The 25,532-nt window shown below is 50.9% G+C and overlaps 1 protein-coding gene across 1 annotated transcript in view; it reads left to right on the top strand.

The window, feature by feature from the left end:
• Positions 1–25,532, top strand: part of DLG5 (discs large MAGUK scaffold protein 5) — a 108,221-nt gene that overhangs the window by 35,354 nt on the left and 47,335 nt on the right. The window contains 4 exon segments of the mRNA XM_006180045.2: positions 6,791–6,859; positions 17,290–17,452; positions 19,500–19,643; positions 20,269–20,452. Of these exon segments, the coding sequence (XP_006180107.2) occupies positions 6,791–6,859; positions 17,290–17,452; positions 19,500–19,643; positions 20,269–20,452 (560 nt within the window).

Here is a 25,532-nt window from a genome sequence, read left to right as displayed (position 1 = left end):
ACAGTGAACACTCTGGTTCTGTTTGAATCAGAGAGCAAGAGATCGGCAAGGGAACCTGGGGGTGGCTTGGAATTGGCCATGGCTGGCCGAATGTTGAAGAGGGAGAGGAGGCTTCTTATCCTAAGATGAAGAAAACAAAAGCTTGGGTGGGGCTGCAGTCAGATATTGGGTGGGGACACTCATGATTGAGGATCAGGTGACAAGAAGGAGAGCTAGTGTTGATGGAGCGCTTGCCTGTGTGCCTGGCTCTGTCCTCAGGGCTTTACCTTTCCTTACCCATTCAGTCCTCATATTTCCTTCCTATTTCCTAAACCAGGAGTTGGGGCGCAGAAAGTGGAAAGGACTTGCTCAAGGTCATGCAGCTGGTAAGTGGCAGGCCCGAGCCCAGGCGGCAAGGCCCAGAGCCTGCACTTGTAGCGACACCATGATGGTGGAGGGCAGCACGCACCTCGTGGGTGCAGTCCAGGTAGGAGGAGATAGCCTCTTTTCCCTTTACTTGGTCGGGAGAGGGAGCCCTGGTTAGTCATGACTTCTCTTGCTGGTCAGAATTTTATTCCAGGGCATATACACCCACTGCCAGACGTCTGACTGCAGCCTGTTGGAGGCTTAGCTGCCCGTGCTGCTCTGATTTCCTGTCCCATCTTGTTGTGTCCTCTTTGTTGCTATGCTAGGGGCGTGAGCTGCGCTGAGGACAGGAGGGCAGTGACACTGCAGCCGGCCCCTCCTCCACTATCTCATCTGTGTTCCTTGCTTGAGGGTGCCCATCAGGAGGGGCGGTGTTCATCGATGATGAATATGCCTCCCTCCATCGTTACATTTTAGTAGGAGATTCCTGAAGTCTGTGCCAGTCTCCTGCCCCTCCCTCCAGGGCATGAGTTATTGCCGAGCCTGCCAGACCCTGCTCTGGTCCCCCTCCTGTGCCTTCTCAGTCAGGTGACAACTGTCACCCAACCTGGCCAGGAGATGACAGCAGAAGGCAGTGCTTGTTTTTGGTGACAAAGTCGGAACTGAGACAGGTGTCCCACCTGTGCTGGGTTGATGGTCACAGCACCTCCACTGTCCTTCCTCTACCCCTCAGCCCCCATTCTGGAGCTTGGTGCTGATGGGGAGACAGAACAGAAAGTGGTGACTTTCATCAGACACAACTCTGCTCATCCAGAAGCTTCCAGGAGCCTTTCCCAGCTGATGAGGGGATGCAGGCTTTCTGACTGCTGACTGTTTTTATATCTGGGAATTCAACAAACTTTCATTTTTCCGTCTTCACATGCTGGTGGGGAGAAAAACCAAAACAGTACAAAAATTCAAGAAAGATCTTGATTTTAGAGATGCTAAATGGTTGATTTCAGGTGTGAATGTTTTGTTTTCTCTCTTGATATTTTTGCCTTGGGGCATTTTTGGCAGGCGGTGAGGGTGGATCACAGATGACAACACTGCCATCTGAGAGTTTCTCAGGATGAGGGAGTGCAGTTCCTTATTTTATAGGTGATCCCAGAGTCCAATGAGAAGGGGTCAAGGACCGAGCCTAGAGCCTGGCAGGCATGTGTCTTCATGCTGCCCCTGCACAGATTTCACCTGTGTACCTTGGAAATTAACACTGTTACCTGGGAAATGAACACCCCCTTCACCTTTGAAAGGTGGACTGTTGGTCCTTTACAATCTCAAAAGAGGGGAAATAAGCATCAGTACTATGATATTTTAGCAAGTCCATTAATCTTGCTCTAAAACTTTGTGTTTCTAAAACTACAGCTATATCTTAGTTGGGGTAGACTCATATTAAGCCTTAACTTCTGAACCTGATACTTTGCGGGGTGGATTATACACAGTAGAGGGTGAGTCTTCTGACCCAAGGATAACAGGAGGCCTTCGTGGTGTTGCCAGCCTCGCTGTGCACATCAAGGAAAGGTGCTTTCCCACCTGAGGTGGGCTTGTCAGGTGCATGAAGCAGGACTTCCTTGATAGATGCACCAGGCTCTGTGGCTTCTCTACTGAGGCCACAGTCATCCACTCCATCCCTGAAATACTGGGGCTTGTCAGCCTCCAAGTGTGGGCCAACCTCCGGGTTGGGGTGGGAACTGACTGAGAGACAGTGCGCGCAGAGCCTCCAGCAGAGTTTAGCGTGTCCTGGCACTTAGTGGTGCTCAGTGCCTGTTGGCTGCTGCTGTTACTATGATTATTGTTGTTTAGTGAGTGCCATGCAGTCCTGCAGTTTGTCACTATGGACTGTTCGACCTTGTCGCTCTAGTGGACAGCTTTCTGAAAGACAGCTTTCAATTTAGGTTGAAATCAAAGGACTGAGGATAGCACGGTTGGAAGGTCTGGTTTGACCAGAGGAGCAGCTCACACTTGGAGCACTGGCCGTGCCAGGTGCTTTCAGACCCTTTTCATACTAACTCTGCTGATCCTCTATGGGGCAAGTACCCCTGTTGTCCCATTTTACAGATAAGCACGAGGGGACAGGGAGAGGCTGAGTGACTTACCTGAGGGTGCCCAGCTGCTAAGCGGCAGAGTTGGGAGTTGAACCTAGGCAGGCTGGCACCCTGGTGGTGTTCTGCCACCTCCATTTATAGATGAGGCCCATGGCTCATAGAGGGGAAGGGACTCCACAGAGTCTCACAGCAGGGGAGTAGCCTCCTGAGCCCCTGGCTTGTCTTCTTTCTACCAAAGCTGGCCCAGGGCCTTGCAGGGCTCGGGCACGTGTGCGATGCCTAAGGGTGAATGGGTGCCCTTGGCCATCCACGCATGGTCAGCTGTGAACCTTGGAGGGTTTCAGGGTGGGGCTGACCCCCCCCACCCCACCCCCGGCTGTGCCTCCCTGCTCTGTCGCTGAGCCCCCAGGGAAGAGCATTTGCTCCTCCCTCGTTTCCAGGTGCTTGGGGGAGGTGCATGTCCTCCCAGTGCCCAGAGCTGTCCCAGGTCAGTGCCGCAGGCCAGCCTCTCCCGCCCTCCTGGAGCACAGGGAGGACTCTGCGTGCTGGCTCGAGGCTGGAACAGGCCCCTTTAGCGGGTTTCATGGGGAGGAAGTGTGAGTCACCAAGACCTCTACAAGCCTCAGGTGAATGGAGGGGTGTGTGAGGGCCCCACAGGCTGCAGGAAGGGGCCTTGGAGGGCTGGATGTTCTGTTATCGCTTGGGTGATTTTACTGGAAGTTCTTTTGAAGTGGTCTCCATGACCCAGTGGGGCTGAGTCACAGAGTAAACACAATTAGCAGGGGCCAGCCTCTTGGGAAGGACACAGACAATGCTTGTGGCCCAGGCCAGTCCTAGGGAGTTTGCCAGCTCCTTCCCAGGGCTTCTGCCTTAGCTTCCATGTGCATCCCACCTGCTGGCTCGGGCCACCTTGGTGCCTTGCATTCAGTCCCTCTGTGGACCTCAGGCCCTGGGGGGCTTGTCAGAAATTCAGAGTCTCAGACCCCACCTTCATCTGCCGAGTCAGAACCTGCACTTTGACCGAGTCCCGAGGTAACTGCTATGGCAGAGAACCTCCTTGTGCCTGTCACTCTGCTCCACACGTCCACGAAAACCTGGGCTCATGCTCTGTGCTCCTTTTCTGGAAACATTTCCCCATCATGCGAAACCCCCCAGGTCCTGTCAGGATCTCTGCACAGGCTTGTCTGAGTTTGTGGCGACTGTCCTGAGTGGCTGTGCCTGCTTCCTGGTGGGGGGTAGATGGGGAGACAGTGAGGGCAGCACCAGTCAGAGAGGCCGGCCCTTGTTAATCTAGGCCTGTGTGTGTGAGGCAGAGGGTGTGCCTTAGGGTTCAGGGGTGGTGGGTGCAGGTGTTGTCAGGGGAACTCCCACGTAGGGGAGGGTGAGGGGCTCTGCTGGGCAGGGGAGCGTGTGTGGTCAGATAGGACCCCTGTTGGCCTCAAGATTGGATTGTGAAACCCCAGAGGTATATGAAGTCTGCCCCACCCCTCAGAAGCCATCAATTTGAAAGGACACCACGTGACTTTGGAGGAAAGCGACTCCTTTTGCCTTTTCCCGACAGTCCCGACCACACAGGCTTTTTAAGACAACAATAGCTATAGAGACAAAGCATGACCAAGACAGCGTCGTCTTCGGGCCTTTTTTCTCCCCCTAAATGACGTCTTAGACCCTGGGAACATTGTAAAAACTGGGCCTTATCCAATTTTAATCACTCCCTGGCAGCCCTGCCACCAGCTCCCAGGAGCCCTGCCAACTGACTCGGGGGAGTGATGCCCAGAGATGCAGATAAAGATGTCATGTCACCCCCAGGTCAGGCCCCAGAGCCCAGTCAGGACATAGGGACAGGGAAGAGGAACAGCGTGTTGGTTGGCCAGCGGGGAGATGGGCGGAGAGAGAATAGGGTGTCTGCCAAGTTTAATTAACAGTGGAGACTTGCCATGGGGGAGGAGAGAGACTATTTGAAGAGAGGGGTGGCTTACTGGAAGATGGGGCACTGCTGATGCCAATAATGAGGAAGAGACAAGGCGTTTCTGCAGGGAGCATCCACCAGAGTGCTGGCCACTGTGTTGCTGGCAGGGCTGGCTGAGCTCAGAGGCCTGAGTGGGAGAGAGTATTTGTGCCTGTTCTTCTGAGTAGGTGTCTGTTAAAAACAGTCCACTAACACACCAGCCAGCTAACCTTATTTGCTCCCCACCCCATAACAAAAAAAATTAAGAAAATGACGATTGAGTTTAGAAAATAGGCATTGTGTTGCATTCTTTTTTTTTTTGAAGATATCAGTGGATTGGCAGAATTGCACCTGACTTTATATGGATCTTTACGCAACGCTTAATGTTCATGATTTGGGAAAAGAGATACTCTGAGAAGTTTATATTGCTTATTGTTTTGTTGAAACAAAAATGCAGAGATGTTGAATGGGCAGCAAAGTTAATAGTGTGGGTTGAGCTTGAAATACAGGAAGTATCTGACTGAACATTGCTTACTCACTTTCAGGACTGCATGGGGTTTCTGGTTCCATCTGCCTTCAAACAGTGTACAGACCCCACCTATGACATCCCTGCCGGCTGTGCATGGAGTGAGCGTATGGGTTGTGGGAGCCCGCACGGCCTAGGCCCTCTCAGACCTTAGGCCATCCTGACCTGCAACTTTGTCCAACATCTGCCAGCTGTTTGAGAGCTGCTGCCAGAGCCGGTTGAACAAGTTGAATCCCTTTGGACAGTCCTGCCCGCTCCCGGAGCCATCCTCTTCGATCCACACTAAACACCCAGAGGTTCTTAAGACGTTGTCAGAAAATGCGATAATGAGGCTACTGGCCATTCCTGGCCACTGTCCCACTTCGTGCCATTACCAGAGTCCCTTTTTGCTTGTTTTTTCTTTTCTTCCTCTCTCCTTTCATCTCTTCTTCTGGGGGGGCACACCTACTAGCTCACCTGCATGCTGTTTGTTATACCAGGGCTGTCCATTTCTCTGCCTTCCATGTGTGGTCTTCGTCTACTCCCCACAAGTCTTCCCCTTCCCTTCAGGGTCTTCCCGGTGCCCCTGGTGGTCTCCTCCCTCCCTGTGTCCATGAGCTTCCCCCCAACCCCGCCCTTACCCCTATCTCTTCATTCTTTTTCCTTCCGTTCTGAGGGTGTGCAGGTGTAGGGTGGCTCGTCAAGAGCTGAGTTTGGAGAGAACCCCTTAAACTTGACTCCACGTTTCTGGTCCTGGAGCCCAAATCTCATTCTTTCTCGGCTTTTTGAGGCCAAAGCCCTAAGGCTTATTCAAAGGCTTTATTGCAAAAATCTCATCTCTGGCTCGCTGGTTCTGCCCAGTACACACACCCCTTCACTGTATAGTTCTTTGGGTTCCCAGAACAAAAGACTGCATTCTTCCTATTGTCTTGTTTTGTCTGAGCCACCATCTCTGCATGTGCTTTTCTCGACTCCCATTCAGCCTCTGAGTCCTTCACCCGCCCTCTTACCTTTGTGTTGTTGCTAGTCTTGATAAGCAAAGCTCACCTTTGTTTGCATTAATCATGGAAATGTCATCCCTGAAATGGGACGGGGGAAAGACCTTATAAGCCAACTGGTTGAACCCCTTCGTTTTACAGACTGGGAAACAGATACAGAAAACAGGCTGCTAGCTCTGTTACCCGCATGTGGGTGAGAGCCGTGCTCAGGACTGGGTTCCCTGACCCAGAGGTTTTTCCTTATGCCAGGCAGGCACCAACCATCCTGGCTTTGAAGAGACTTGAATTCAAACTGAACCACGGTGGTCATGTGTCTACCACCAAGAGCTAACAGCAGGCATCAGCAACAATAGCAAAAGCACATTACTCCCTGGCTTTGTGGGTAGTGTGACTGCTCATGAGTTTGAGTGACTTTAAGGGGGCAGTCACTGACTACGTTATTAAGGACTGGGCTTGAGTACAGTTACAACCTAAGAACAGAACAGTCAGGCACAAAGGGCAAAGAGTTCACAGATGTTTAATTTAGGCTGTTTCCCTGTATGTGGAAGCCAGACTCGTGTTCATACAAATCTGTAGGGAATCCCTAGACACTATGTGAACCTGGGGCATGTTGCTCCCTGCTAAGCCTTTCCCCAGGTGTCCCAACAAGAAGCCAGGTGACTGACTCCAAGTCCCTCTGCCTGAGTGTAGATCAGTTGAAAGGTGGACGAAAAGTGAGGCAGAAGCCCCGGAGCCAAGGCCCTGCTGACTGCCCCTCCACTGCCCGGCCCCACGGTTCCGACGTCTGGTCCCTGGTGCAGGGTACTGGTTCTCAGCCGGGTGCTGACTGAAGTCATGGTCTGACAGTAGTTGAGGGTAGAGACGAGAGACCCCTTTGGGGTTAGTAACAAATGGCTTCTCTTTCTGTCCTCAGGATCCACCTACAGCGTCTTGTCCATCATGCCTTCAGACTCGGAGAGCAGCAGCTCCCTCAGCAGCGTGGGTGAGTACCACCTTCTTGGGCACCCCTCCTTCTGGAGGGCACTGGGTGTTCGGTGGTCTGGGTGTGAGCTGAGTCAGCACTGGGTTCATGGGATGGGAAGTTGGCCTTCACCTGTCAGGTGGTTCATCTTCTGTTGGTTCCATTACATTTTCTTGCATCAGCTCATCCTCTTAACAGAGGAGGGCAGAATACTGGCTCTGATGTTAGAAGGGAGGGACATGCTGGGGAAGCACCTGTGTCTCCATTTCTTCAGTTTGTCAGGGCGTAGGACTTCGCAGTGAGCCTGTTGTCCCTGGCACTGACTCCCAGGCCTTGTAGTACTCAGTGACCACTGTCCAGGGGACTGGGCCCTTTTAGAACTGTCTTTTGTAAGCAGGAATAGCCCACTGGGAATGTGTTGCCTTGAGGGCAGGAGTCACCAGTCCATTGCTGAATTGGATGTGTGTCTCTGGACGTGGGTTCCAGAAGCCCATAGAGGGAGGCTGGCCCTGCTGTCACTGCACTGAAGACGTCCCAGAGGAAGGTTGTCATAGTCTCCCAGCCTTCCCATAGCTCTGTGACCCATTCCCTGTGTCACATGCCCTCTATTTGACGCTCCAGTGTGGCTCTGGGTCCTGATCTGACCTTGATCGATGGATTCACCTTCAGTGGTGAGTCCTGCAGTTTCTGAATCGGAAAGGCTCACAGAGATCATTTGGTCCAGTTTTTGCATGTTTCCCCTATATGGACAGGTGGGGAAATTGACACTCAGAGAGGAGGAGTCTCATCCCTGAGATTCCAGAGCTGGCCAAGGGCAGGCCTCTCATATGCTAATTGGACTCGCACTTACAGGACACCTCCATGGTGCCTGAAGTGGGATTGTGGCATAGTGGTGCATAGGCCCATGTGGTCCCTGTGCTTACGGATCTTAGGGTCTGTGCGGGAGACAGTTGATGGGTAAGTACAGTCAGGGAGGTCAGAGTGATGAGCGGGGTACCAGGAGGGGGACTGTATTTGCTTTCTAGGGCTGCCCTAACACAGCACCATGAACTGAGTGGCTCACACAGTTGACATGTTTCCCGTCACAGTTGTGGAGGGCAGAAGTCTGAGATCAAGGTGTGGGTACAACCATGCGCCCCCCTGAAAGTACCAGGAAAGGGTCTTTTCCAGGCCCCTCTCCTTCCTTCGGGTGCCGTGCTGGCATCTTTGATGTTCCTTGGCTTTAGATGTATCACTCCGGTCTCTGCCTTTACCTCACATGGTGTTCTCTGTTTGTGTGTGTCTCCAGTTTTCCGTTTTTAAACAGGACACCATTCATGTTGGTTCAGGGGCCTGCCCTACTCCAGTATGACCTCATCTTAACTTGATCATCTGTAAAGACCGTGTTCCCAAATAGGGTCGCATTCACATTTACCAGGGATTAGGACACCAGCATCTGCTTGCGGGCTGTCACAGGCCCCTTCATCCTGTCTAGGGTTCAGGGAGGACTCTTCTGGGACCACAGTTGACAATTCCCTTTGTCCTGCCTGCTTTAGGTCCGTAAGACACATTGATTGAATGATGGGATTGTTGGAATTTTGGACTCAGGCTGGCTTTCAGGAAGCACGTGGGGTGGGGCAGTCGGGGTGAGTGGAGCCGTAAGGTGCAGCTTTGTCAAACTGAAGCCGTTCAGCTTCGAGTGCCCTCTCTCGCCTCACCCTTTTCCGGCTCCCTGTTCCCCCTTGGGAACCAGGTACAGTGACCTAACTGATACCTGACAAACTCATTCACTTTGGCACTTTGAGGTTTGCAGTGTTCCCTCTCCTAGGAGCATTTGCATTTTAAAAGGAGATTCCAGAGAGAGGTGTTGCTGAAACCACAGCAAGTCTTGGTAATGGTGGAGATTCAGGCATGAGGAGGAAGATATATTCTGTGCAGCTAGGTCTTTGTATACTTTGGAAGAAGCATCATGTCAGTGACTCACCACTCCACCCTTGGGGTGGAGGGGTTAGTAGTGGCCCCAGGTACTTGTTGGCAGGCAGGCAGAGAGCAGTGCTCTGCTGTTTCGCTGTCTGTGCCCAGATCATGGATGCTCAAAGACCTGGTCACATCCTGTCAGGTCAAAACTTCTCCGGTTTACTGGTAGCCAAGTTTTCCTTCTGTTGCTTTTCTGCATATAGTTGACATTGACCTTGAGGTGAGTAGCCCCACTTTTCTGTAGGTTGACTAGAATGTCCCTGTGGCTGTATTGGCCAGAAGGCCTCTGTCGGCAGCTGTAGGAAATACGTACTCATACTGCCTTAGACAACAAAGAAATGTGTGGTCTCACATGTTAGGAAGTGCCCAGGACCTGAGATGTGGCTCTGCAGGTCTCTGGGGGGTGTCACCCCTCAGGCTCTTGGCAGGATTCGGCCATCACATCACACCTGACGGTGTGCAGGGCTGCATTGTTCATTATGGGAGCTGCTAGCCATAGGTGGCTATTTAAATTCAAATGAATTAACATGAAATAAAATATAAATCATTAATTTCAACAGTCACACTAGCCACATTTCAAGTATTTATAGCACCTATGGGTAGTGGCTACTGTATTAAACAGCAGATAAAAGGAACATCTCTGTCGTCACAAATGGTCCAGAGGATGAAGGGTGTCGTCTCCTCTAGTGTCTCCTTATGAACAAAGAAGCCTCACCCAGGAGGCCCTTTGCACAGTCCCTTATCACCATAACTGAGTCACTTGTCTCTGCCCAAATCATGGCTCATGCAATGTGGTCCTTGGACCAGCAGCATCCAGGCGCTTGTTAGAAATGCAGGTTCCTGGGTTTCACCATACCTGCAGCATCAGATGCTCTGAGAGTGGGGCCCAGCATGCACATTAACAGCCCTCCTGGTTGGAGATGAGCTGGCCTAACCCAGTCCCTGGCAAGGGCACTGGAATGTCTGTGGCTGGCTTGGACCAATCCCTTGGAGTGGAATGAATGGAAGGTCAGCCACGACCTACTGCAGCGCCTCCTGGAGGAATTCCTCCTGGCTCAGCCTCACCTAATGATGGGCAGAGCACTTCCTTTCCTGGCCATCTCAGGCACACCACAGCCCTGGCCGAGGGGCTGGTGAATCAGATGGAGACTGGCTGTTTTTGTTTGTTAAGGTCTTTCTCCATGAACCTAAGGAAACACAAGGCCTCCATATAAAAATATGGCCTCCACTTTCCCCCTTGTATCTCCCTAACCAAGAACATTTGGGGAAAGAACAGGAAGTTATATATTCATTCAGCGTAAGAAAGAATTGGTAGGTGGAGCCTTGGGTATAGCATATACTCTGCAATAGGTACTGGTCACCTCTTCCCCCTGCCTCCCACTGCCTCCTGGCTGGCATTAGGTCCTCAGGCGGTCTTCCTATTCCAACTCTCCAGCCTGATGCTGCTAACACCACCAACAGCCTTGAAGGTTGCTATGTCTTTCCAGGCAATTTTTATCAGCTAAGCACCTGTGGCTTCTTCGAGTCTTCCCCCCACCCTGTGTGGTCTGTTACTAAGTAACCTGCCTGTAGGTAGGCCCCATGGATCTGCCCAGAGGATGCACACTTGTTTCAGGCAGTTGATGTTTTTCTCCTTCCTCATTCATCCTGACCTGATTTCTCAGGTGCCTTTTATTTCTCATCTTGGATAACGGGAGTTTTTAAGAAGAGGAGGCATTCTTGGGTAGCATTTATAAAAACAAGCCTTAAATTTCATGCAAATTGAAGTAATAGGAGAGATTTTTCATTAGATCTCCTGGCTTGTTGGCCAGAGAAAGAGCTGGAGGACTTCCTTCCTTTCCCAACGAAAATTCCTTGAAAGTTCAGCTTCTGGTGGACAGAGGAAAGTGGGGTGAGTCAGCATGGAGGCAGACTGCACCCTGATGCTGTGCCCTCTGACTCTTCCTCCTCTGGTTCTTTTGGATCCAGGGCCTGTTTTCTTGCAGGTTGTCAGTTGGACGAGAGCACCTCGTCCTCTGGGAGCCTGTGCTCAGCGCTCTTGGGGATCACAGGGAGGCCTGGCTCCAGGCCTTGCAGGCTAGCCAGGTGTCTTAGTCTCTCTAGGCTGCTGTCATAGGATACCACGGACTGAGCAGCTCAGAAACAACACACGTTTATTCCTCATGGTTCTGGGGGCCAGGAAGTCCAAGATCAAGGCCAAATCAGTGTCTAGAGCGGCCCACTTCTTGGTTCATAGACAGCACCTTCCCATTGTAACCCTACATGGCAGAAGGAGGAAGAGCTTTCAGGGGTCCCAGTTTATAAGGCTACTAATCCCATTTGTGTGGGCTCCACCCTCATGACCTGATCACCTCCCAAAGGCCCTACGTTCTAATACCATACCTGAGGGATTAGGATTTGGGGGTACACCAGCATTCAGACCATAGCACCAGAGAGGTAAGCGACTGGCCATTTTGCTTTGTGTAAAACAAGGAAACAGAGCTCAGGGTAAGGAGCAGCTATTGTGGATGAGGGCTGTCAGAGTAAGCGTCAGGGAGGAGGTGGTCCTTGAGTGGGGCCTTCCAGGAATGGTGCTGCAGACGCAGGAACAGTCTGGAAGCAACAGGCCATTGCCGCCTGTCTTGGTTTGCGTTTCTGCAAAGCTGACCTTCAGTCAGGGATTTGAGAGCAAGTAGTTGGTCTGGGAGGAAAGCTGGGAGCTGGATGAGGCTGCAGCTGCTGTGCTGGACTCTAACCCCCTTCACTGTGCGTGCTGGGAGGAGCCCAGCTGCAGTCCCTTACTGACCACGAGGGGCATCACCCTGGGCTTCCATAATTAGGAGAAGGGGCCCTCCTTGCATTTTATCAGTGGGTGATGCCTTTAAATGCAGTGGCTGCTGGGCAGCCAATAAAAGAAGTGAGAAAAAAGCCACTCTGACCAGCAAATGCAGCTTTAGTCCAGACCAGAGTTTCTCAAACTTTATCAGAAATCAGATTTCTGATTTGGTAGGCCTGCATGGGGCCTAGGTGTGCATTTCTAACACGTTCTTCCGTGAAGTTGAGGTGCTCTTGGAAGCCCTGGTTCGGATGTGGGACTGTGTCTTCCCCAGTGGCTCAGCTCTCCTGGGCTGGAGGCAAGGATGGCTTGGTTTTGCTCACTGTGGCCTCTGGTGACCATCTTCTGCTGCTTTGTTCTCCTGACAGCCAGGGCCTGGCAGAGGCCAGGAAGTTTACCTGGGCATCCTCACTCTACCTAACCAAATTTTGGCCAATGCCCATTTTCTCCTTGGCTTCTGGTACCACGGGCCCACAGGGCTCTGAAGGAGAGTTGCAGTCTGTCTAGTTGTAAAGAAGAGTGAGGGGGTGGCTTTTCAGGGTCAACTGGAGCGCAGTGACAAGGAGCTAAGGACGGAGGGGCTTATGGCCAAGAAGACTACCCAGCTGCCAGGCTGCTGGCTGAGCCTCAGTGGTCTGCACCACGGAGGAGGCTGCAGCAGCCAGAGTGACAGGGAGGAGGAGCCAGGGCTCGTGATGGTGAAGGGGCCTGCTCCTGCGCTCCCTCTCATATGAAGGCCCAGGGAGTGACAGCTCTTTGTCCAAAATCCAAGGCCTCTGCCGGCTCTCTTGGCATCTTCCAGCACTCCTTTTGGGGCCATTTTAGTCTCATCCAAATCCCTTGCCCCCTGAATCCCATCCTGGACACCAAAAGGAAAAAGAAAATCTGCTGCGTTCTCAATGGGTTCCAGATTTGGAGAGAGGAAGGGGTGAAGTTGGGGGAGAGTGGACAGTTTTGCATTTGAATCTGGAAGATCCACTGCCCCAAAATAGGAGAGTTTGTGGCATCTGTGGACATCTCACTTGACATTAGTTTTAATTTAGCTTGCTTTTGAAAATGTTTGCTATAAAGGCAGTGACTGGTGGAGGGGGATGTGACAGTCCACACCTCTTCACTGGTCGTACCACTCCTGGGACGATAACTTCAGTTTAGGGCACCATGGTTTGTTTTTGTTTCTGTGTGTGTTTTTTTTTTTAAACTTCAAGTTTGTTTTTTTTTTAAGTCATGTTCATTGAGGTATGACTTACATACAGGGAAATTTATCTTTTTTAGTGTAGTTTTATGAGTTTTGACAAACCCATTGGTCATTTAACCATCATCCCAATTAAGATACAGAACAGTTCTTTCACCCTGAAAAATTCCCTTCTGTGTCTTTGTACTCAGCCTTCCTTCCCTCCACCCCCAGCCCTGGCAACCACCAGTCTCTCCTCTGCCCTGGTGGTTCTTCCTTTTCCCGAATGTCATGTAAATGGGATCGTATGGTGTGCGGCCTTCTGAGTCTGGCTTCTTCCACTCAGCATAGGGCATTCTCCACCCCCGTTCCCCTTGTGTTTACCAGTAGTTTGTGTCGATACTTGGTTCTTTTTATTGCTGAGAAGTAGTTCATTGCATGAGCATAACACTGTCATTTATCCCTTTACCAACTACTCTAAACAGTTGTGTCCTAGTTTTTCTGTGAACATAAATTTTCCTTTCTCTCGTGTAAATACCCAGAAGTGGGATTATGGATGGTATGGTACATACATGTTTAACTTTATAAAAGACCATCAAAGTGTTCTCTGAAGTGGCTGTACACTTTCACATTGCCACCAGCAGTGTTTGAGAATTCCAGTTTCTCTGCATCCCTGCCAGCATTTGGTGGTGTCACTTTTTAATTTTCGCTATTCTGGTAGTAATCAAGGGACTTGGCAGTTGTCTTCAAATACTTGTAGGTCTGTTGTATAGAAGAGCAACTGTAGCTGTACCTTGTGGCCCTTGGGAGTAGCTCTAGGGTCAGTGGGGAAAATGCAGACAGATTTGAACTCACTACACAGAGTAGTTTCACAGGGAGCGATTAGATGGGCTTTGCTGTGAAGTAAGGCACTCCCTCACTATGCGGGAGTTCAAGTAGTCTTGGTGGCTGTTTGGGGGATGCTGGCAACCATTTGTTTGGAGGGACTGCATCATTTTCAAAAAAAGTCTTTCAACCCTGAGATGCAAGTAAAGAGAGAAAAACTTTATTTTTAATTGAATGGAGATGGAGAGGGTTTTCTGAAATATTTGCTGTTATTTTGGGACTTCCTGGCTTAGCACATCATGGGATTTTTCTTGAGGTCCCTTGTGACCTTCCTCTGCCCCTCTGCCTTCCTTATTGTGAAAGGCCGAGGGCATCCAGACAACAGTTTCCCTAAGTCGTCCTGCCATTGGATGGCTTCGCAGGCCTGTGTGGCCTTACCTTTTGTGTGTTTCATGTGTGCTCAAGCCTTTGGGACAGGGGAAGGGACAGGAGGCCAATGCTGTCGGGAGGCCATGCCAGCTAGTGGACAGGGCCCTGGGTCTGGAGTTTGAGCCGAGTTTGTGTGTCCGCTGGTTTCCTAGCTGTGCAGTCTTGCTGGATGCCAGTTTCTCACGTGGTGATCATAGCATGTTCCTGGGAGGGTACAGCGGGGATTAATGAAGTGAGGACTGGGTGCATTTAGCACAGAACCTGGCACCTAGGCTGTGCTCAGCAAAAGACAGCATTCACGTTGTTGTCTGTGTGATCCGCTGCCCCAGGTCCTTCCAGCTGCAGAGCCAGTGGCCTCATCCTGCTGGAAAGAGACAGGAAGCAGTGTCTGTGTGTGGTGACAGGTCTGATGACCCCTACTTCTGTCCTGCTGCTTCTCTCTCAGCCTGCGCAAAAGTCAAGGGCACCGTCTTTCTGTTGCCTCATTTGTAAGATGGGGTGAAAATTCATCTCCCTGGAGGCAGGTTGCTGGGCCTGGTGGTGCTTTTCAGTTCTGAAATCGAGACCTGATGTTTCTCTGATACTTACTGAATTTGACTGTAGCATAGCTCAGCCGTTCTCAGAGCATAGTCTGGTGTCCCTGAGGTCCTTTCAGGGGGCTGGTGAGGTCAGAACTGTTCTCAGATGATACTAAGGGGTCTTTTGCCTTTTGCACTCCGTCCTCACACAAACTCCACTGCAGAGTGCAGTCTTCTGAAGGTTCCACCCAGGGTGTGTGGTGCTGCACAGATGTAAGACACTAGCTGTCTGTTAAGCCAGACACCAAACAGCATTACACAGATAATGCAATGCCTTTTTTATCACTGCTTTTTTTTTTTGCTTTATAATGGAAAGGATACTTAACTTTTCACAAAAAATCTTACGTGACTATGTAATAGGTTTGGTTATTTTAAAATTAATCAATGTTTAAAATACTGCTTTAGTTTTAATTTCTGGTCATATCTACCATATATAACCCGTAGGAACAAAAGCTCTTTGGAGTCCTCAGTTATTTTTAAGAGTGTAAAAAGGTCCTAAGTTCAGAACATTTGGGAACTTTTATGTTGAGGCCTTGGGCACTGGGGTCAGGCAGAGGGCACTCTGTATGCCAGCGCTGTCATTCACTGGCCTGGTGACCTGGATCCATTATTTAACCTTGGTAAGATTTTGTTTCCTGATCTGTAAAACGGGAATAACAGCAGTATCTTCTTTAAGAGGATGGAATGAGATAATGTATGAAAAGCATCTTAGAAACTGTCCGGCATGGAGTAAGTGCTACTCACGGTTGTCTTCCAGAGGCCGGGAGGCACAGCAGCAAAGAGCATGTGCTCCAAATCCAGGTGCCTGGGCTCCCATCTTGATATTTGTGCAAGTTTGAGTCAATTCCCTAACCTTGCTGGGCCTCAGTCTTCTCACCTGTAAAATGGAGATGCTACTATTCCTACTGTCTTGGGAAGATTAAATTAGTGCCTGGGGCATCTGTGTCGGTTGTATAGGTTAGTTGTGACTGTGAACACTGACATCCTTCTTCTCTGGCTGCTTCTTGAATCTTCCTGCTGTCTTTGTTAGAGGCTGAGTTAGTTGTAGGCCTTGCCAGAGGGGGCATATCAGGCATGTGTCCAGAGGAAGCCCCACATGTCAGAGCCAGGCAAGTTAGTGCAAATTAGATGGCATTTGTAGAACTAGAGCTTGTAAAAGCGTCTTCACTTACCAGAGAGGAAGACGTTACACAGCCTGCACAGAGCCGTAACCAGCCTGTTTTCCAAAACTCTGGGGACAGGGGTGAGGATCCAAGGTCTCTGGGGAAAGGCGAGGGCAGGCTTCTCAGGCTGTGGAGTAGAACCCATGGAGGAAGGGAGATGCTTGTGGGAATTGCTGGCTCTGGCTCCCACCTTAGAGAATGGTCTGGCCTGACTGCAGGAATCCTGGCTGTTGTGGTGGTGGTTTTAAAGTAACATGCATTTCAAGGGGTACTAGATTCAGTGGTTGGGGTGCCAACATTGGATAATGCTGAGCTGAGAGAGCTTGTCTTCTACCTCAGACCATGGTCTAGCTTGCACCCACGTGTTGAACCCTCCATCCTCCCTGGCCTTCCTGAAGATGCAAGGCCACACCTGAGTGTCTGTTTTGGAGGACACTTGGTTTGCACAGTCAGCCAACGAAGGTCAGCTGGGGGCTGGCGGTCAGAATGACAGAGTCAGAAGATACGTGTTTTGCCCTGTGCACATTCCAGGGCTACTGGGGAGACAAATACCGTGTCCCTGGGTTGAGTCAGCTTCTAGATCACATCCAGAAAATGGAATGACTGCTGTGAGTTATTCTGATGCCACTAAGAATCTCTGAGGGTTAGAGCTTTCAGGTGAACATATGGACGAGTTAAATATAAAAGCACCACGGAATTGTCTCTTTTTCTGGGAACTTTAAGTGAGGTACATTCTTCCTAGAAATAGATTGGGTTCTTGTCAGAGGTGCTGGTGGTGGCTGGTGTTCCTTAGTAATAGCATAAGGCACGGGGTTCCCTTCAGGACATGTCTTGTACTGGGAACAAGTGGTGAGGGTCTGGTGTGGGTTGGGCTACAGAGGCCCTGGGATTTAACTGCACCACATCACTCTTACCTTGGCTCTGAGTGGCTCTCTCTGCCGCCTCCCCCAAACTGCACACCTGGACTGACTGGGCAGGTCCTTAAGGCAGTTGGGCAGCTTGGAAGACGGAGCGGTGCAAAGTGTCCAGACCTGATGAGGGGAGCACGGGACTTAGCCCTTGGGCCCAGCTTTGAAGCCAGCTGCCTTGATCCTCTGCAGGCTTCTCTGGGTTGCAACTGTGCTTTCCTCCTCAGGCTGTCTTCCCCCCTGCCCAGGGCTCAGGTTGGCTTCTCTGTGCCCAGGGGTGGGTGACAGCTGGTATTAGAGCAGGCAGGGATGCAAAGATTAGGGCCAAAATAGTTCCAGCCTGGAAGTGCCAAAGCTGGGCTGGGGAGAGGGAAGGGGGCCTCAGGCTCCTCAGCCAGAGTCAGACTGCCTGGGCTCCTGTCCCAGCTGTACCTCTTCCTCTCGGACTTGGTGGTGTCACGTGGAGAAGGATGATGTAACAGGACCCACTTTAAGGGTGGTTGTGAGGAGTGAACACAAGCTGAGAGCTCTGAGAGCTCAGGACAGTGCCTGGCACTGGTGGGGGCTGGGTAAACATGAGTTCTCTTTGTCACCTTCCTCCTGCAGGCACCACCGGCAAGGCACCATCCCCACCGCCCCTCCTACCTGAGCGGCAAGTGAATGAGAAGGTGGAGAACCTCTCCATTCAGCTGCGGCTGATGACCCGGGAGAGGAATGAGCTGCGGAAGCGCCTGGCCTTCGCCACCCATGGGACCACCTTCGACAAGAGGTGGTGATCGTGCCTCTCCCCTGCCGGCCCCATGAATGGGGTCACCACCCCGATGCCATCACATCCTTTGCCCCGAGGCATCCCCTTAGCTTCCAGGGCCCACGCTGCATGGCCCATGCATGGGTTCTCCCCCACCACCCCTGGCCTGGAGGCGGGAGGGGGACACAGGCTTGTTACACTTGCTTCCTCCAGATCAAAATTGGAGTCTGTGGCCTGTATCGCACAACCCAGGAATTGAGGAGTGTGGGTGGGTGTGTCCACCTGCGCTTGGCTCCTGACAGTGGTGTGTTCTTGCGTACATGTATGTGTGTGAGAAGAGCCCGGGCCAGGCTCACTGCCTTTCTGTTGGCCTTGAAATGATCATTTGGTGGGTGGCTTTGGCAGCAGCTGGAGATATCTGGTCCCACTTTGGTGCGTCCTCACTGGTGGGTTGGATGGCCTCGGGCTGTCACTAGCTCCCTCCCGGGCCTCTGCCTTCCAGCCCCAAGACAATACTCTTCTCTCTCTATCCCCTGTGTGTGCTATGTGCAGCCCCTGCCCTAGTAGAGATAGTTCCCCCATTGCTGAGCCTTTGACTGGTCGTCTGTGTACACGGGTACTGCTGTCTCCTGGGTACCCCACCTGCCTCATTGTTGAGTGAATCTTTATGTGGTTTATAAGCGTGTTGTTTCCTGCCACATACATGTTTTAGAAAGGGTTGATCCCAACCGGTTTTTTTTCTTGCTTCGAATAAAATTTTTTTTATTTTATTTATTTTTTGGGGGGGTAATTAGGTTTATTTCTTTCTTTATTTTTAGAGGAGGTACTGGGGGTTGTACATGCTAAGCATGTGCTCTAGTGCTTGAGCTATATCCTCCCCTCTGAAGAAAATCTTTGCTGCTTTTGTTGGGATTGAGAGGTAGAAAACAGGGAAGGGCTGGTCCGTGGGATGGGGCAGAGGGGAGTCCTGACCCAGCTTCATGACCCACGAGGGCTTCATGGGGGAGGAGGGATGCAGAATAGCTTATCCTCCTGGGAGATGCCGGCAGGAGTCCTGAGGGTTGGGGTGTGGGTTTAACCTCTTTTCTTAAGGATTATGTTAAGGGGGATGTGCCTTATCCTGAGGAGGGTTTTTCTGGGATGTTGTTGGGGCTGCAAAGCCTGCTCGTTGAGGTTGCTTTTGTGAGGCTGTGTCTCTCAGATGACTACAGGGGCAGGGCCAGTGAACACAGTGTGAGTGCATGCTGTCCCCCGCTGCTTTCATGTTGCCAAGGCAGACTCTGGCCTTTTACAGAAGAAGGTTGCTGTTGCTTGTTCTGGAGCAGGGGTCCCAAACTCAGGCTCACACCAGGGTCACTCGCAGGGCTTGTTAAAACACAGATTGCTGGTTATCCCTTTCTGCCTCCTGAGTGTGAGATTTAGGAGGTCTGGGGCTGGCCTGAGAATTTTGTGTTTCTATCAAGTTCCCAGGTGGTCACAGTGCTACAGGTTTGGGAATCCAACTTTTAGAGCCCCTGCTCATGGCCACTTTTCTGCATCTTGGCTGTACATTGGAATCTCCTGGGGAATTAAAAAAATTCTGAGGTCTGGGTGCTACCCTCAGGGATGCGATGTAACCGGTGTGTGTGTTGGCATTTTGTTATGTACCTGAGGTTGAGAATCACTGATTGCTAGGGAGAGGGGAAGCTTCATCACAGGGTCTGGGGGGCTGGACCCACCGTGTGTGCCGGCCTGTTGCATGGCCTCCTGGAGGTCCCAGGGAACAAGAGCACCTTCGCAGCTGCCCAGGCCCGTGCAGGGAGGTCAGCAGTCGAGGCTCCCCCATCCCAGGGAATCTGATTCTGTTGGCCTGGGTGTGGCCAGGACACCTGGGCTGAGCCAGTTCCAGGTGGCGGTGGTGGTGGTGGTGGCGGCGGCGTTGTGGAGGAGCCTAATGTTGGGCGCCACTGGGCTGGGGTGGCCCAGGAGCTGGCTTCCTGTGGTGGGGGATGTTCTTGTTGTGGTGGGGGATGTTCTTGTTGTCGTGATCCCGGCGCCTGTGTTCACTGGGCTGCTTGTTGCGGGCCAGGCCCCACCACAGGCTGAATCCGGACTACGAGAGGCTGAAGATCCAGTGCGTGCGGGCCATGTCGGACCTGCAGAGCCTTCAGAGCCAGCACACCAGCGCCCTGAAGAGGTGCGAGGAGGTGGCCAAGGAGACCGACTTCTACCAGTGAGTGGGGCCCACGCAGCGGGGCTCCCGGTGTCCGCGGAGCAGCTGCTGCTTGCCGGGCTTTATTTCTGGACTTGGAGCCTGGGGTTGTGGTTTCAGCTTGGCTTTGCCACATAGCAAGCAGCGGGCCTTCAGGAAGTGGGTTTGTGGCTTCAGGCCTCAATTTTCCACACCATCCGTGGCCAGCTGCAGAAGCGTGGTTGGTGGGAAAGTGGTTAGACACACGAGACAGGAGGCCAGGCGGATCGCTGGGCTTCTGGGTCCCCATCCCAGGCTCTCCTGCTGCTCCGGCCACAGGAGAGGCAGATGGGGCATGCTTCCCCTTGGTCTTCTGGTGCCCCTCTGAGCGCACTTGCCTGTCCACCTGCTGGTGTTTGCCCAGGCCTCAGTACTTGGAGGGGCAGGCCTGTACCAGACCCTTCCTTGGCCTTCACAAATGTGCCTTTTTGGTGTCAGGTTTTTAAAAATGGTTTGGGTCTTCCTGGCATCTGGCGGATACCAGGCTTTAGCCTGCCTCTGAGTGCAGCTGACCTGGCAGCACTCATCTCCTGTCTGGTGTGTTGGGGGTGTTGGGACCCGGTGGGAGTTGGAGGCTGGCGGGGGCTCACTGCGTGTGGGATTTCAGCACACTCCACAGCCGGCTGCTGAGTGACCAGACCCAGCTGAAGGATGACGTGGACATGCTGAGGCGGGAGAATGGACAACTGCTGCGGGAACGTAACCTGCTGCAGCAGTCGTGGGAGGACATGAAGCGGCTCCATGAGGAGGACCAGAAGGAGATTGGTGACCTCCGGGCCCAGCAGCAGCAGGTAGAACTGGGCTGGGCAGCTGAGGGCAGACCAGGGTCAGTCATCCACCCACCCATCCATCCACTCACCACCCACCCATGCACCTATCTACTCACCCACCTAGTCATTCACCCACCACCTGTCTACCCACCATCCATTTGTATACCCACTTATCTGCCCACACTCACCCATCCACCATCAACCACCCACCCACTCATCTACCCACCCCCCACCGTCATCTGTGCATCTGTCCACTCACACTCCTCATCCACCATCCATCCATTCATCTACCTCCTATCTACCCACTTATCTACGCCACACTCATCTGTCCACCCACCATTTATCCACCATCTACTGATCTATCCACCCACCCACCCACACATCCATGTGATTACTTTGCAAGCATGTCTAGTGTCTGCTTCACGTGAAGCACTGGATAGTTGTGAGCAAGCACTCAACCCTAATTCTCCTGGACCCTGCAGTCTAGTGGTGGATACAAATGTTAATCACATAATCACTCACACTCTGTATTGTTATGAAAGTTGCAAGGACTACCAAAGAGGAGGCGCTGTGTGGTGGTATGTGCATGTATAACAGGAATTCGACTTAGTCTGGGAGCTTGGGGATCTGTAGCTTCTTCCCTTCGTATGGATTGTGTGAGATTACAGATGGAGAGAAGCTTGGACATGTTGAAGCCCTGTGCAAATACAAGATGGAGGAGCTACCATCATTATTTTGCGGGGGGAGTGTGTGGCCTGTTGCTCTTGCTGCTTTCCGTGTGCCAGGTTAGTGTCTTCTGTGTGCTCAGCTCCTGTTTGACATTGACAGAGTTGTGAGGAGCAGGCCAGACAGAACGCTGGCTTGCTGTGAGTGGTGTTGGCCAGTTCCTCTCCTCTTGTGCTTCTGGTCTGGAACCGCCCAGGTGGCCCAGGGACGTGGAGGGACTGCTGATGCTCTGTGTCCATAGATAGTTGGATGTTTGGGGTTGGGAAGCAGTGCAGGGAGAGACAGGATGTCCTCCTAGCACCAGGGCATAGTCAGAACCCCATCATCCCCATCAGAAGCATTTGTGGTTTCCAGTTAAAGCAGGACTGTTGGGGCTTGATTGACCCAAAGCTGCTATGTAACAATCTGAGTTCACCTGATAATTTAGCATGTGGTTATCTTCATTGCTTTGTTTTTATTTATAATTACCATTTTAAAATTGTGAAACTATTACAAACTTACAGAAGAGTTTTAAATACAGTGCAAAGAATTTTTTTCCTGTATTTTAAGAGTAAGTTGCAACCTAATGTTCTGTCACCCCCCCTACCCTACCCAGAACATGCAAATGTGTACTTCTTGGAAACAAGGATATTTTCGTGTAGAACAGTGTGACACACCAGGAATTCACATTGATACGTACTGCCGAATCTGATTATCAGACCCGGTCGAGTTTTGCCGGTTGTCTCAGTAGTGTCTTTGATGGGAAAAGGACCCTGTTCAGAACAAAGCACTGGATGTAGTTGCCATCTCTTGGGTCTCCTTCAATCTGGGACAATTCCTCAGGCTGTGACCTGCATGACTTTGATGCTTTGGAAGATTACAGGCTAGTTATTTTGTAGATTGTCCCTCAGCCTGGAATTGTCTAAACTTCATGGTTGGATAAGTTTTTGCATCTTCGGAAGGATTGTCACAGAAGTGATGCTGCCTTTTCCTTGTTGCATCCTATTGATTGAGACTTGGCTTAATATGACTTAGAACTAATGAGGTTTACTTTGATCATTTGACTGAGGTGGTGTCTCCAGGCTTCTCCACTGTAGTAATACCTTTTTTTCCTTTACATACCCCCATATATATATATGTACTCTCTCTCTCTCTATATATATATATACTTATATATATATATATATACACACACACACACACACACACACTCATATGTATATATTTACATATGGTTTCCTGTTTTACTCAGTGGGTTTGTACACCATTATGGGCAGTGGGAGGCCCTTCAGGCTTGTTCCTTTGTCTTCTTGACATGCCCTCCCTCGCTCTGAGAACTTCCTTGCTCTGGTACAAGAAGGTGTTCCAGGGGGAGCTCATTTTATAATTTCCCTGCCCTAGCCCTGGAAATCATACCTTTCTCTTAAGAGTCCTCATTCCTTTTAGTGGACAATGGTATTTAGAAGCAAGATCTGAATGCTGGGTGTACTCTGCTCCTGGGGTATCACGGCTCCCAGGCTCTCTCAGTGGACAGAGTAGGGAATATCTGAGCCACACACACACACTCTCACATCTGTTTCCATGTGTCTCTCCCCCCAGTATATCTGTACCTTTAATATGTAATATGTATGTTGGAAACCGAAGTTCATGCTAACTTTTCCAGTTCCAGTCCAGTACTACAGTAGAACAGGGTTCATTCTTGTTTTCTCCCTTTCCATCTTGCAACTCCCTTTTCCAGCAGTGAGAAACCTAGTTCTGATTATTCTTAATCTGTGTGCTTGCTAAGTCCCCCTGTGTGTACTTGCCTGCCTTCCCCACGCTGCCCCCTTCTCACCCTTTGTGGCACCCCCGCCCCCTCCCCCTCCCCCATGCCTTGCCTCCGCAGGGCCCCTCATCCTGTTCAGGCTCTGATGCCCACTCTGGGGGGCTCGTCGCCCCCCGCAGCCTCTTGTCCTGCTCTGCCTCGCCGAATGGTCTGTAAGATTAAGTAGTTCAGAGAGGAAAAAGGACAGCACTTTCTTTATGTTTTTATACTACTTTTTAAATTGCAGAATTAATGTGCATTTTTAAACATAACAAAAGAATCAATGCAGACATTTAAAAAATAATTCTTCCTGTAGTCTCTCTCTCCACAGAAATAACTAACCATGAGTATACCACTGGTGGAAAGTTTGATATTTTTGTCTGTACACATAGAACCCTTTATATCTTGTTAATTTATTTGGCCACATGGAATCGCACCATTCCTTTTGTTGCTAACCTTGTTTTCTTGCTGAATGTCATGTGCATCTTTCTATTTCAGTACAGATTCTGCTTCCCTGTTTTTAACAGCTGCTGAGTATTGAGTTAGATAGAAGCAGCGTAATTAATTTAACCAGTGTCCTATTGACTGACCCTTGGGCGGTTTTCAGTATTTTCCCCTTATTGAAAAATTTGTTTCTGTGGTTTATTTTCTTTCTCTGATATTTGTTGAAGCCTTGTGTGGAATACACAGTCCAGGCTCAGTGCATGGGCCCCTGGGCTGGATGTACTTGGAGATACCTGTGTCTTTTCTGGGAGCCCTTTGATCAGGGGATTTGGGTGGGTGGGGGCAGGTCTGGCAGTGGGAGTGGGCAGGCCTTGCTCAGCCGTGGTGGCAGGAAGGTTCCCGGAAGAGGAAGTAAGTGCAGGCCAGGGCTGCAGGAGTCCAGCTGCTCCTAGAAGCAGCTCAGCACTCTCCCCCTTTTCTCTCCTTGGCCCTTGAGTGTTCCAGCACTGGGGGTGGGCGGCGCTCTGGGAGCCTTGCTTCAGGGTTGAAGTGAGACACCAAGGAAAAAGTGCTCGACCTGCAGGGTTAGTTTGTGTTGAGAGCGGTGGATTGCCCTGCAGACATCCTTACTCCTGCAGGTCCTGCTTCCTGCTTCCTGGAGCAGACAGTCGGGGCTGCAGGCTTTCAGTAGTTGAGAGGCAAACCATTGTTACCTCAAAAGAAAACTCTTGGAGAAATCTGGGGTGGGAAGCAGATAAGGATGAGCAGCCGCTGTGCATCAGGCTGCTGGGAGGGAGGACCGCCCCCGCTGAGGGGTTGTGCCCATTTCTCTTTGTGGGATTGTGAGTGCTGGCAGACCCTGTCTGAGGGCAGCTGGCCCTTTCCTGTCTACACCTTCATCTTTCTTTGTTTCCTTGCTCATTTGTTCACTAATGTTTTTTCCACCCAGGTCTAAACTTGCCTTAGCTCACCTTTTGCCTTGGGGTTTACTTTGGATTTTATTTTTTGAGAGATGCACAATTTGAAATGTGTTTGTGGCTCCAGCTTAGTCTAAGGGAAGTCCCTTGACTTTGCTAGAAAGTAGCAGAGCGGGGCTTTCCCGGGGTAGCAGAATGAGTCTCCTAGGGTCACCTGGGAGGTAAAGGAGATTACTCATGAAGCACGGGTACCTCATGCCCACTTGCAGGAGACACTCACTGAATGCTTGCTGTCATGATTGTTTTTATTCTGGTCCTACCAAGTCTGAACTAAGATCCACCCTGCTCGTGGATGTGGCGTAATCATAGCCCTCATACACCGCTGTTGGGAATGGAAAATGGTGCAGTCACTTTGGAAGGAGTCTGGCAGTTCCTCAAATGGTTAAACGTAGTACCAGGTGATCCAACAGATCCACTTCTAGGTGTAAACCCAAGAGAACTGAAAACAGGTCCACACAAAAATTTGTGATGTTTGCAGCAGCGGGAAAACAACCCGAATGTCCGTTAATAGATGAATGGATGTATCAAATGCGGTGTGTTCCTGACACTGGAATGTTGATCAGCATAAAAAGGAGTGACGTGCTAACACCTGCTGCGGTGTGGAGGAACCTTGACAACGTCATGCTGAAGTAAAGAAGCCAGTCCGAAAAGACCACGTATTACATGATTCCACTAAGACGAAATGCCCAGAACAGGGAAATCCTTAGACACAAAGCAGATCGGTGGTTACCAGAGGCCGGGGGATGGGCGGGTGGAGGATGACTGCTACTGGGTGCGGGTTTCTTTTTGGAGTGATGTAATAATGTCCTGGAATTAGATAATGGTAGTTGCTACACAACCTTGTGAATGTACCAAAACCCACTGAATTGTGCACTTTAAAGGGTTATTACATGGTATGTGAATTATATCTCAAAATAAGACTCCAGTTGTTACTTTATCATAAAACAAACAAACAACCCCCCAAACCCCTGCCCTCTTAAAGCATGGCGTTTTATTGCCTCCCATGCTCTGACTTTCTCCAGGACCCGAACAGCTTGTACAAACATCCAGACGGAGATGACCCCTCCCCCTCCCCCGTTCTCCCACAAGTGACCTGGGAAGGTTTTCTCCCCCACGCTCCCATCCCACTCCTCTTCTCTGTTTTCCTGCAGCTCTGGCTCTTGGGGGATGG

The sequence above is a fragment of the Camelus ferus genome, chromosome 11, assembly GCF_009834535.1.
Source record: "Camelus ferus isolate YT-003-E chromosome 11, BCGSAC_Cfer_1.0, whole genome shotgun sequence".
Taxonomy (NCBI): Eukaryota; Metazoa; Chordata; class Mammalia; order Artiodactyla; family Camelidae; genus Camelus; species Camelus ferus.
This window is presented reverse-complemented; position numbering and strand designations above follow the sequence as displayed.